The sequence below is a fragment of the Pseudophryne corroboree genome, chromosome 6, assembly GCF_028390025.1.
Source record: "Pseudophryne corroboree isolate aPseCor3 chromosome 6, aPseCor3.hap2, whole genome shotgun sequence".
In the NCBI taxonomy this organism is placed as follows: domain Eukaryota; kingdom Metazoa; phylum Chordata; class Amphibia; order Anura; family Myobatrachidae; genus Pseudophryne; species Pseudophryne corroboree.
The window spans coordinates 403655831-403668943 of NC_086449.1; the positions used below are offsets into that span (position 1 = coordinate 403655831).

Below are 13113 nucleotides of genomic sequence, written 5' to 3' on the forward strand. Positions count from 1 at the left end.
TGTCTCCTTCTCTAACTAAAAAAAAAAAAACTAGCCTATCAAGGGGGTTTCTAGGTACTCAGGCGTGCTGCCACTGACTATTAAATTGCTACAATGATTTCAGTGGTAAGTTTGTAATGCAAAATAACTGACATCCTAGGTTTGTTACATTAATCTTGTGCATCTTTTGCTAGAAGAAATGCCTTCTACTAGATTGTTTCTGAATGTCTAAAATGGTCAGAAGAACCGTTATGGTTTCTTGTAAGATGCAATGTTTTTAATACATATACCTGCATTCCAGCAGGCTTTCAGACATGAATATAAACTACAGTTTACTAAACACAGATGTTAAACCCACAAAACAATAACGCATTAAGTAATATGCATACTGGTTATCTGTGGGAATTTTAACAAATATGTTTTCAGCAGAGCCCCCATGTAAGTGTTATCATGTGCCTGCAAGTATAAACTCCCCTTTCCTTGCGTCCGTCTTTCCTCCCCCCCCCCCCCCCCTTCAGTCATACATATCTGTACGTCAGACTAGAGGGCAAATCTAGGACAGGATTGGAATATTAGAGAAAAACAGGGATTAGTGGGCAGGATGCAGTAATATATTTTTTATTTTGAAAATACTTTTTATTAGTTTTAGCAAATATAACGACAGTTAACAAAAATAAGAATAAGAACATGGTGCAATATAAAAGTACATGAGAAGGCAATATCAAGAAACATAAAAACAAACTGAAGATGAATAAGTTATAAATTAACAATCCAGAGAAGCACACCATCTCAAGAGTATAGGAATCTAAACAATCCTGAGCCTGCTAAAGATCAAAAAATAGAGAGAGAGCGGTATCCGGACAGTCAATAAACCTTCCAATTAATTATAATATGCACCAGAATAGTAACACAAAAGGGGAATTATGGTGAAGCAGAGAAGGGGAAAAAGATATGGGGGGAAGGAAAAAAGGTGGTAGGAGGGCATCTGCCCGTCAAAGTTACTCGCAATAATAAATCCAAGTAATAATTATATAAAATTATTGAACTAGATAGTTGTCAATGCTGGTTCAGCATGAAAATGTAACATCCATGGCATCCATGTTTTAATAAAATGATCTGGGGTGTCATGAAGGGCAGCAGTAATGCACTCTAGTTTGTAAGTGAGCCATGCTGCGTTAACAGTGGCAGTTATGGTAGGTGGCGTTGTTGATTTCCAATTTGCTGCAATTTGGCATTTGGCCGTATTCAATATATGCTTAATTAACTTTTGCAATTGGCGCTTAGTATCAGGGATAGGACGGGAGAGTAACGAGTATATGGCCGAGTAAGGGACGATTATATCCGTCACATCCAGTATCAGTCTGTGGATCTTTTATCAATATTGTTGGATAAGCGGGCATGACCACCAAACATGCAGCAGGGTCCCCCATTGGCCACAGCCTCCAACATCTGTCAGAGCAAGTAGAATAGATACTCTTGCATAATGTAACACCTGATAAATAGTGGACAATAACCCCTTAGTCAAGTGCTGATATTGACATAATGATTCCAGATTAGTTTTAACTACAGTACAAGCTCATTTGTTTAGAGTGTTATAAAAGTGTCGTATTTACAAGAACTGATAGAAAACCGTGTGGGGAAGTGAAAAGCGAGACTGTATATCGGCAAATGTAGGGAATGAGTGGAGGGGAGCAATATCCAGTAGGAAGAGAATGTTATGTGAGGTCCAATGTTTAAATGCAAGGTGATCGATACCAGGAGGAAACGCTGCGTTGTTCCACAAAGGAACTAGATAAGGATGATGAGAACGAAGGTGATAGAATTGAGTACAAAGGTACCAATTGATAAAGAAAAGCGTATAGTCGGTAACAACAAGTTAATTGAAGGGCGAGAGCGTGGAGAGCACCATAATAGGTTAGAAGGTGAGTACATCTTTAGGGTATATGCCTCAAGGAGTATCCACATTCTCCGCTCAGGAGGAGTATGCCAGAGAACACAGGAAGCTAAGTGTGTAGCATGATAGTACTTAACAAGATCCGGCATACCAAGACCTACCGACGCACGCTGCTTCTGCAGTATTCTCATCTTGACTGTTTTTTTTGTCCTGCCCAGACAAAGCTGGAGATTTCCCTTTGGAGATTTTTAATATCTTGGTTGGAATGTGGATTGGAAGGGTTTGCCAGAGATATAGTAAACGGGGCAGTAAATTCATCTTGAAAGCAGCAATTCGACCAAACCAAGAGGTTTATAGTTTGTTCCAATTAGCCAGGTCAGTTTTTATAGAAGAAAACAACCTCGGAAAATTAGCGGCGTACAATCCAGAGTAGGACTTAAATAGATTCCTTAATATTTAAGCTTAGTAGGTTTCCATTTAAATGGGTAGCAAGACTGTAAAAGGCGAAGGTCTTGTGGAGGTACATGTAAATCCAAAATATCTTTTATCAGTATAAAGGTTCTAATTAGACAATTGACTATATGTATGAACATCCTCAAATAAATGGCGCAAGAAAATATATGGGTCAGTCAGAGTTAAAATAATGTCGTCGGCGTATAACGCAATTTTATGCTCATGGTTCCCCACCAAAATGCCCGAGATGTTATGGTTCAGTCTAATTTTTGCTGTCAATGGCTCTATAACCAGGGCCAATAGGAGAGGAGAGAGTGGGCATCCCTGACTGGTGCCATTTCTAATAGGAAGAGGGAGGGAGGAGAGACCATTGACCAGGATAGTAGCAGAAGGATTTTGATAGTGAGGTAACGGCATTATAAAAAGTGCCATTCAATCCAATATTTTTAAGGGTCTGGTGGATAAAGGGCCAGGCCACTCTATCGAAGGCTTTCTCTGCAGGATGCAGTAATATATTGATTTTTGTTTTACTGTTTGGTTAGAACTACATTGGCGTAAAGGTGTGTACACACGGTGAGATCCTTGCTATGCCCGATTTTGAGTATGCGATTTCCTTTGAACTCGCCCAGATAGCACAGATTTTGACTACCTGTACTTGAGATTTTGTCTGTGTACGATTTTGACTAAGTGCCACTTTTGACTATACTTTGTACTAGATAGTCAAGATTGACTTGCCTGCACAGTCTCTCTAGCCTTGCGATACCGACCCCACGGGAGTGCGCATTGGGATCGAATCGATATCGCAAGCTGCCTAACACCTTGAGATGTGCACTAATTTTCTCTAACGTCCTAGAGGATGCTGGGATCCATATTAGTACCACAGGGTATAGACGGGTCCATCAGGAGCCATGGGCACTTTAAAACGTTAATAGTGTGGGCTGGCTTCTCCCTCTATGCCCCTCCTACCAGACTCCATTTAGAAAATGTGCCCGGAGGAGCCGGTCACAGCTAGGGGAGCTCCTAGAGCTTCTTTGTTTTTTTTTGTGTGGTTTTTTTTTTTTGGGGGGGGGGTTTAAGAGTAATTAGGCACAGGGAGGCTGCTGGCAACAGCCTCCCTGCTTAGTGGGACTTAGGGGGGGAGTAGTGTCCAACCCTCTGAAGTTAATGACCACTATCTCCGCTGACAGGACACTGAGCTCCTGAGGGTGATGATCGTTAGCCTCCGAGGTGACCGCTCACTCCCGCAGCATGCCGCCACCCCCTAACAGAGCCAGAAGATTGAGGTGGTGTGTCACCGGTGATCCGACAAGGGGGAGCCGGTGTGTATGGCAGCTACAGGGTTGGAGCGCAGTACTAACACTGTGCTCCGGAAGGCTCAGCGGTACAGGTGCGGCGCTGTGAGGGGCGCCCTGGGCCAGCGCAATACCCTTACAACTGGTCACTCACGCTATCAGGGGCTTCGGTAACGCTGCTATGGCCATTACCTCAGGCCAGTATAAATATTCAAAGTGCGGGAAGACGCACCATGTTTGGGAGCGGAGCTTCTCCTCAGAGCGGACCCAGCAGCTCACCAGCGCCATTTTCTCCCTACAGATCCACACACTCAGATGCTGACAGGGAGTGCTGACCCTTCCCGACTCCAGCTATCCTGTGCAGTACAAGGGGGTTGTTGAAGGGGGGGAGATTGTCCATTAACTGTGTAGTTCTATTAAGGGTACACAGTCAGCGCCAGGCAATTCTATAACTGCCTACTGAGGCGCTGTATGTGCTGGCTCCAAGCTCTGTGTTTCTCTGAAGGTACTTGGGGGAAACTGTGTCTGACACTTTCCTGTGTGTGTATGCAACTTTCTCACATAACCATGTCCAGGGACACTGTTTATGGGCCCTCATTCCGAGTTGTTCGCTCGGTAATTTTCTTCGCATCGCAGCGATTTTCCGCTAATTGCGCATGCGCAATGTTCGCACTGCGACTGCGCCAAGTAAATTTGCAAAGAAGTTTGGTATTTTACTCACGGCATTACAAGGTTTTTTCTTCGTTCTGGTGTTCGGAGTGTGATTGACAGGAAGTGGGTGTTTCTGGGCGGAAACTGGCCGTTTTATGGGAGTGTGTGAAAAAACGCTGCCGTTTCTGGGAAAAACGCGGGAGTGGCTGAAGAAACGGGGGAGTGTCTGGACGAACGCTGGGTGTGTTTGTGACGTCAAACCAGGAACGACAAGCACTGAACTGATCGCACTGGAAGAGTAAGTCTCGAGCTACTCAGAAACTGCACAGAAAAATCTTTTCGCAAAATTGCGAATACTTCGTTCGCAATTCTGCTAAGCTAAGATACACTCCCAGAGGGCGGCGGCTTAGCGTGTGTACTGCTGCGAAAAGCGGCTAGCGAGCGAACAACTCGGAATGAGGGCCATTGTGCGGCAGAATATGTATCTTTTCCAGAGGAATCCATTCCATGTATACACAAATGTAATATTTTGTCTCAGCCTTCCGAATCCGAGCCCCAGTGGGTAGCTTCTATTGAGGGAATGATATCCCAGATTTCTACTAGGATTGCGCATTATGAGACGGAATCACAGATTTTAAAACAATCTGTGGAGGTTTTGTCTGGTTCTGTCCCCACTATCTCAAAATCCCGTGGTGTATCCAAGAAACATGCGCTTGCTCAGATTATGCAAGTCGACACGGACACCGACTCTGACACGGCAGAGGGTGATGCGGATATGCGGGGGGGGGGTCAGGCTTCCCTGTCAAGAGGGGTGCAACTCATGATTGAGGCTATCAGGGATGTGTTACACATTACTGACAAACCATCTGAACAGGTAGAGGAGGCTTACTTTACGGACAATAAGAAAACCTCCCAGGCCTTCCCTGCGTCTAAGGAATTAAACGCATTATATGAAAAATCCTGGGAAAATCCAGAGAGAAAAATTTTAGATCCCAAAGAGGGTTCTTGTGGTTTTTCCTTTCCCTGAGGATGATAGGAAAAAGTGGGAAAACCCACCTATAGTAGACGCTTCTGTATCTAGACTGTCTAAAAAGGTGGTTTTACCTGTCCCTGGGTCTACCGCTTTGAAAGAACAGGCAGACTGCAAGATTGAAACTACGCTCAAATCCATATACACTGCTTCAGGAGTGGCATTAAGGCCCACTATTGCCTGTGCATGGATTTCTAAAGCCATAGTAAAGTGGTCAGGCACATTACTAGAGGACTTAGATTCTATGGATAGAAGTGACATTGAATTGTTTTTACGTAACATACAGGATTCGGCGGGTTTCATGGTGGAGGTCATGAAGGACCTGGGTAATCTGACTGCAAGGAAATCGTCCATGGCTGTCTCAGCTACGCCAATGGTCTGCAGACGCGGAATCCAGGAGAAGTGTGGAGAACCTACCCTTCACAGGTCAGGCTCTATTTGGGGAAGCATTGGATGCGTGGATTTCCACGGCAACCACTGGTAAGTCAACCTTTCTTCCCTTTCAGACGGCGAAGAAACCTTTTTCTACATCCTCTATGCAGTCCTTTCGGTCTGCAAAAGCTAAAAAGTCCAAGACTCCTACCACTTTCTTCAGAGGCGGGCGAGCAAAATCCAAAAAACAGGCATCTGCAGGTTCCCAAGACCAGAAACCTGCCTCTGTGTCCTCAAAATCCTCAGCATGACGGTGGACCTCCCTGCCTGGAGAACGGGCAAGTGGGAGCGAGGCTCAGACGTTTCAGTCACGTCTGGGTGTCGTCCGGTCTGGATCCCTGGGTACAGGATATTGGGGGTCATTCTGAGTTGTTCGCTCGTTGCCGATTTTCGCAATAGAGCGATTAAGGCAAAAATGCGCATGGTACGCAGTGCGCATGCGCTAAGTATTTTAGCACAAAACTTAGTAGATTTACTCACGTCCGAACGAAGAATTTTCATCGTTGAAGTGATCGGAGTGTGATTGACAGGAACTGGGTGTTTCTGGGCGGAAACTGACCGTTTTCTGGGAGTGTGCGGAAAAATGCAGGCGTGTCAGGGAAAAACGCGGGAGTGTCTGGAGAAACGGGGGAGTGGCTGGCCGAACACAGGGCAAGTTTGTGACGTCAAACCAGGAGCGAAACGGCCTGAGCTGATCGCAATCTGTGAGTAGGTCTGGAGCTACTCAGAAACTGCTAAGAATTTCCTATTCGCAATTCTGCTAATCTTTCGTTCGCTATTCTGCTAAGCTAAGATACACTCCCAGAGGGCGGCGGCCTAGCGTGTGCAATGCTGCTAAAATCTGCTAGCGAGCGAACAACTCGGAATGACCCCCATTGTGTCCCAGGGTTACAGACTGGAGTTTCAAGAGCTCCCATCCCACAGGTTCTTCAAATCAGGCTTGCCAGCTTTGCTGACAGAAAGGGCTATCCTTCAGGAAGCCACTCAAAAATTGGAAAGGTCAGATGTAATTGTTCCAGTTCCACCTCATCTGGTAAACCAAGGTTACTATTCAAACCTATTTGTGGTACCGAAACTGTATGGTTCGGTCAGGCCAATTTTGAACCTGAAGTCGCTAAACCCTTATCTGAGGGATTTCAAGTTCAAAATGGAGTCTCTGAGAGCAGTGATCTTAGGGCTAGAGGAGGGAGAGTTTCTGGTGTCCTTAGACATCAAGGATGCGTACCTCCACATTCCGATTTGGCCGCCACACCAGGCTTATCTCAGATTTGCGCTGTTGGACTGTCACTGTCAGTTCCAGGCACTGCCGTTCGACCTCTCCACAGCACCGAGGGTATTCACCAAGGTAATGGCAGAGATGATGATTCTCCTCCGCAGACAGGGGGGTGAATATAATTCCTTATCTGGACGATCTGCTGATACAGGCATCTTCCAGGGAGAGGTTGTTGCAGTCCATTGCTCTCACGACTCGACTGCTCAGGGAACATGGATGGATCCTGAATCTTCCCAAGTCACATTTGGAGCCGACAAGGAGATGGTCTTTCCTGGGGAGGATCCTCGACACGGAAGTGCAGAGGGTATTTCTACCGGTGGAGAAAGTGTTGGTGATCCAAACTATGGTCCGGGATGTCTTGAAGCCTTCCCGGGTATCGGTACATCAGTGCATTCGCCTTCTGGGGAAGATGGTTGCCTCCTACGAGGCTCTTCAGTACGGAAGATTTCATGCACGGTCCTTCCAACTGGATTTCCTGGACAAGTGGTCGGGGTCTCATCAGCACATGCACCATAGGATACGTCTGTCGCCAAAAGCCAGGATTTCACTCCTGTAGTGGCTACAATTGCCTCACCTTCTAGAGGGCCGCAGGTTCGGGATTCAGAACTGGATCCTTCTAACCACGGATGCAAGTCTCAGAGGTTGGGGCGCAGTCACCCAAGGGGAAACCTTCCAAGGAAGGTGGTCAAGTCTGGAATCCATTCTCCCAGTCAACATTCTGGAACTAAGGGCCACGTACAGCGGTCTTCTACAAGCGGCACATCTTCTACAACAGGGATTCTCAAACTCTGTCCGCGGGACCCCACACAGTGCATGTTTTGCAGGTAACCCAGCAGGTGCACAGGTGTATTAATTACTCACTGACACATTTTAAAAGGTCCACAGGTGGAGCTAATTATTTCACTTGCAATTCTGTGAGGAGACCTGCAAAACATGCACTGTGTGGGGTCCTGAGTACCGAGTTTGAGAACCTGTGTTCTACAAGATTGGGCCATTTAGGTGCAGTCGGACAATGTAACGACGGTGGCCTACATAAACCGACAGGGCGGAACGAAGAGCAGAGCTGCAATGTCAGAGGTAAAAAGAATCCTCCTCTGGGCAGAAAGGCACGCGTTTGCGCTGTCAGCAATCTTCATTCCGGGAGTGGACAACTGGGAAGCGGACTTCCTCAGCAGACACGATCTCCATCCGGGAGAGTAGGGCCTCCATACGGAGGTGACAAATCTTTGGGGTGTACCTCAAATAGATATGATGGCCTCCCGTCTCAACAAGAAGCTTCGGAGGTACTGTTACAGGTCAAGAGACCCACAAGCAGTGGCGGTGGACGCCCTGGTAACTCCATGGGTGTTCCAGTCAGTGTACGTGTTTCCTCCACTTCCACTCATTCCAAGGATTCTTAAACTCGTAAAGAGAACAAGAGTTCAGGCAATCCTCATTGCTCTGGACTGGCCAAGAAGGGCTTGGTACGCGGATCTTCTGTAACTACTGCTGAAAGACCCGAGGCCTCTTCCTCTTCGAGGGGACCTTTTGCAACAGGGGCCCTTCGTTTATCAAGAGTTACCAGGGCTACGTTTGACGGCATGGAGGTTGAACGCCAGATATTAGCTCGGAAGGGCATTCCGAACAAGGTTATTCCTACCCTAATACAGACTAGGAAAGGAGTAACGTCTAAACATTACTATCGCATTTGGAAAAAGTATGTATCTTGGTATGAATCCAAGAGGTTTCCTATGGTGGAGTTTCAACTGGGACACTTTTTCCTCTTCCTGCAAGCAGGTGTGGATATAGGCCTGAGGTTGGGGTCCAGATTTCGGCCTTATCCATTTTCTTCCAGAAACAACTAGCTATCGTCCGTGAGGTTCAGACTTTCTTGAAAGAGGTTCTGCACATCTATCCTCCCTTTGTGCCGCCTACGGCACCCTGGGATCTTAATGTGGTGTTACAGTTCCTCTAATTTTATTGGTTCGAGCCTCTACAGAAGGTTGAGGTCAAGTTTCTCACATGGAAGGCTATCACCTTGTTGGCCTTAGCTTCTGCTAGACGTGTGTCGGAGTTGGGGGCTTTATCTTGTAAAAGCCCCTACTTAATCTTCCATGAAGATAGAGCTGAGCTCCGGACATGTCAGCAGTTCCTTCCAAAGGTTGTGTCGGCTTTTCATATCAACCAACCTATTGTGGTGCCGGTTGCTACTGACTGCTCAATTTCGTCAAAGTCCTTGGATGTTGTAAGGGCTCTGAAAATCTATGTGAAGAGGACTGCTCATCACAGAAAATTGGTTTCTGTTTGTCCTGTATGATCCCAAGAAAATTGGGTGTTCTGCATCTAAGCAGACTATTTCTCACTGGATCAGGGTCACTATCCAGCATGCGTATTCTACGCCAGGATTGCTGTGTCCCAAATCTGTTCAGGCCCACTCTACTCGTAAGGTGGGTTTTTCCTGGGCGGATGCCCGGGGTGTCTCGGCTTTACAGCTTTGCCGAGTGGCTACTTGGTCTGGGTTGAACACGTTCTACAAGTTCGATACTTTAGCCACTGAGGACCTAAGTTTGGTCAATCGGTTCTGTAGGAGCCTCCGCGCTCTCCTTCCCGTTCTGGGAGCTTTGGTACATCCCCATGCTACTAATATGGACCCCAGCATCCTTTAGGACGTAAGAGAAAATAGGATTTTAATTACCTACCGGCAAATCCGGCGCTAGGCACGAAGCGCCCAGCGCTTCGTGTTCCTGCTGTTGTTACTTGGTTCAGTACTGCTTTGTTCTTGGTTAAGTACTGTTTTGTTACTTGGTTAAGTATTCTTGTTCAGCAGTTGCTGAGTTTTCAAGCTGGTTAGCTTGGTTTGTCTTGTATGTGTGAGCTGGTGTGAATCTCGCCACTATCTGTGTATAGTCCTTCTCTCGAAGTTGTCCTTCTCCTCGGGCACAGTTTCTAGACTGAGTCTGGTAGGAGGGGCATAGAGGGAGGAGCCAGCCCACACTATTAAAGTTTTAAAGTGCTCATGGCTCCTGGTGGACCCGTGTATACCCCATGGTACTAATATGGACCCCAGCATCCTCTATGGACTACGAGAAAAGGATTTACCGGTAGGTAATTGAAATCCTATTTTCCTTAAGATTTTGACTATATAGTCAAAATGTTACAGATTTATCTCACCGTGTGTACTCTCCTTTAGACACACAATACATTTGAAATCTTTGTTTTCTTCGTAACAATTTGTATTTCATAAATGTATGTGACAAAACGATAATAATGGTTCATATTGCAGGATAGCCCAACTTTCCGCTATACATCTAGTGAAGTCACAGTCCAGCCTAGCCCTTATTTGAGTTACCGTTTGCCAAAGGATTTTGTAGATCTTTCTACAGGTGAAGATGCACATAAACTTATCGATTTTCTTAAATTGGTGAGTAATAATTTGATTCTCCTCTGTAACAGCTACAAAAATAGGCGCCATTTGTCGTTCATGAATATGTTTGATTTTATTGTTTTATTTTTTAAAGGACATTCAAATAAAAATAAAAAAAATAGTGTTTGGTTTTCAGATGATTGGCTACAGGAAGGTTGTGCAATGGTGTCTGAACGTGAGATTTATACATGTCTGTTTTTGTTTTTTTACCTCAAAACATGGATTATTTTATTACCAAAAGAGTAATCTAAAGTCATGAAAATGAGGTTACTTATATACAAATAGTAATACTGCCAGAAAATGGAATACAGAGTGCAGAATCACATTAACCACTTAACTGGCATGGTCAGATCACATGTGACCGCACCGCCCCAACTGTGTCCCCCAGATTTTGACGAGGAGATCTGTTCTGCAGATGTGCATAATATAATATTTAAATATAAAAAATACTTTTTAGACTATATTAAATTTAAAATATTTTTAAAAAACCATGTTATGAATGGTTTTGAAGGGAAAAATCATCAACTAAGTGGTTAATATAGGTGTAGCATAATATTTTGAAGGAGAAGATGCTGGAGAATAACTTAACAGAAACAAAGTGGGGTGAGATCAACATGGGGCTTATTTCCGACATGGTTGCTATCTGTTTAGAGTTTGTATGTTCTTCTAATTCTTGTGTGGGGTTTTCTGTGTTCTCCAATTTCGTCTTACACTCCAAAAACTTACTGTAGGTTAATCGGCTTCTGACAAAATTATCTATGTACCAAGCCTTGGAGAGAAATAATGTGGACGGTAATAAAGTACCAACCAATCCGCTCCCAACTGCCATGTTACAGGCAGTGTTTGAAAAATGACAGGGGCTGATTGGTTGGTACTTTATCTCCATAGACTTTATATCTCTCCAAGGCTTAGTATATAGACCCCATAGGTGGCACACTACACTCTTAGAGGTGGATGTGAATGATGAATTATTCACTGTTAAACTCTGCATATTATGTGACGCTATGTAAATAACTACTAATAAAAATAATAAAACAGAAGTGAATGGGATGAAAGTATGTAGGGAATTCTGTGTATGCTTTCTGAGTGAAATGAAGTATAGAAACAACTGTGCTGACCAGATTTATTTCTTATGCATATCTAACCATTTAATACAGGCTGCATTCTCTGACTATCTCATCTATACACTTTATGCCTTGGGCATTGTGCCATGTAAATTGTGAAGGTCTCCCTGACATTTATACTGTTGGTAGTGTTAAGTTTATGAGATCACATAAAACCAAATGAATCTCATGTCGGTGATATATGATTATTTCCGTCCCTGAAAGGCAGTGGTATTTATTGTTGAGATTTCAGTTATTCCTCTACCCATATGTTAGTGGCTTATTTATGTAGCAGCCCGAGGACCAAAATATATATTAAAGTCTTATGTGATACAGAGTATATCATGCCACTTTTCACAATCAGATTCAAATCTGCAAAAACAAGGAGATGTACTTTCATTTATATACCCATAGGTTACCTCTTAGTTCTGATTTTTGGCCTCCATTTCTCTGAATGCTGTGTATTCTGCCACTATTTGGTTTGCCCTTCCTATGAAATACGTCAACACTGCAGTACTCTGCAGCATGACCTGCACAAATGGCTGCACATTGGCGGTCATGACCTGTCATTTCATGCAGTCATTCAAACTCACAGACCATCAAGCTAAACCACTTCAGCTTTTGCCTTAGAAAAATGGGTCAGCTGTATAGATCACTTCAATCTGTCCTGGATTCTGCTTTAAGCTGGCAGTACATTTCATTTCTTCTAAAATGTAAACCGTTTTCTCTTAATGCTTTACTATAAATTAACTACAGTATGTCATTACAAATACATTGTATGTTTTTTTTCTCTTTCCCTGTGACAGAAACGGAATCAAGAAGAGGAGGATTCAGATGATTAGGTTAATCTTTAATCAGCTGTCATTGTCAAGTCACATCTCCCTCTGGTGTCTTGTATACGTGACTTTGCTGTTTGGAGATATGTGATCGTTTAGCAGTTCATGAATACAAACTACACTTCACGGAAAGCAAATTAACTTTAATACTAAAATAGTTTGCATTCAATTTCTTGTTCCCTACAGTGCTGGATTTAAAAAAAGAATGAAAATGCTTCGGTGCTTTTTCCAGTACATATGTTTTGTTGTTTTACATGACTGAAGTGAGTGGGAGTGAGCTGGGCAAAGTTTGCCTTCATACTGGGTGTTGCCTCAGAATTAGCAGTATGCAGTTGTACATTATACAGTATGGGAAGCTGATTATCTCATGGTTTATCACTTAACATTGATCAGTAGTTTATCCATGTCAGCGTTTTGAAATACATCTTTGTATAACTTACTGTTCTCTTCTTAATCATGAATAAAAAAAATAAAAAAAACTTTTAGTCTTTGTGGTATCTGTGATTTCAGTTCATTGCCAAAATAGTATACTTGAAAAAGGACATAGTGCATGGATTGCATTTGATGAGGTTAATCAGGTACTTCACCATGTTCCATTATAATTGGGCTGCTGGGACACTGTTCCTTTGGCGTCTATTTCAGAAATTGTGTTCTGCCATGGCAATGGTAAGAAAAATTAGCTCATGTTCAAACAAAACATATATTCTCTATATTTATGTATTTTTCTCTTACAGTCATTGGGGTATAGTCAATTGAAGTCGGATCCA

The 13113-nt window shown here is 43.9% G+C and overlaps 1 protein-coding gene across 1 annotated transcript in view; it reads left to right on the forward strand.

Moving 5' to 3' along the window:
• CDC123 (cell division cycle 123) overlaps window positions 1-12817 on the forward strand; it is a 263700-nt gene extending 250883 nt beyond the window's left edge. Inside the window, exons 12-13 of the mRNA XM_063926879.1 lie at window positions 10267-10404; window positions 12317-12817. Coding sequence (XP_063782949.1) covers window positions 10267-10404; window positions 12317-12352 — 174 coding nt within the window. The 3' untranslated portion in view covers window positions 12353-12817. The remainder of the gene's footprint in view (window positions 1-10266; window positions 10405-12316) is intronic.
• Window positions 12818-13113: the final 296 nt, after the last annotated feature.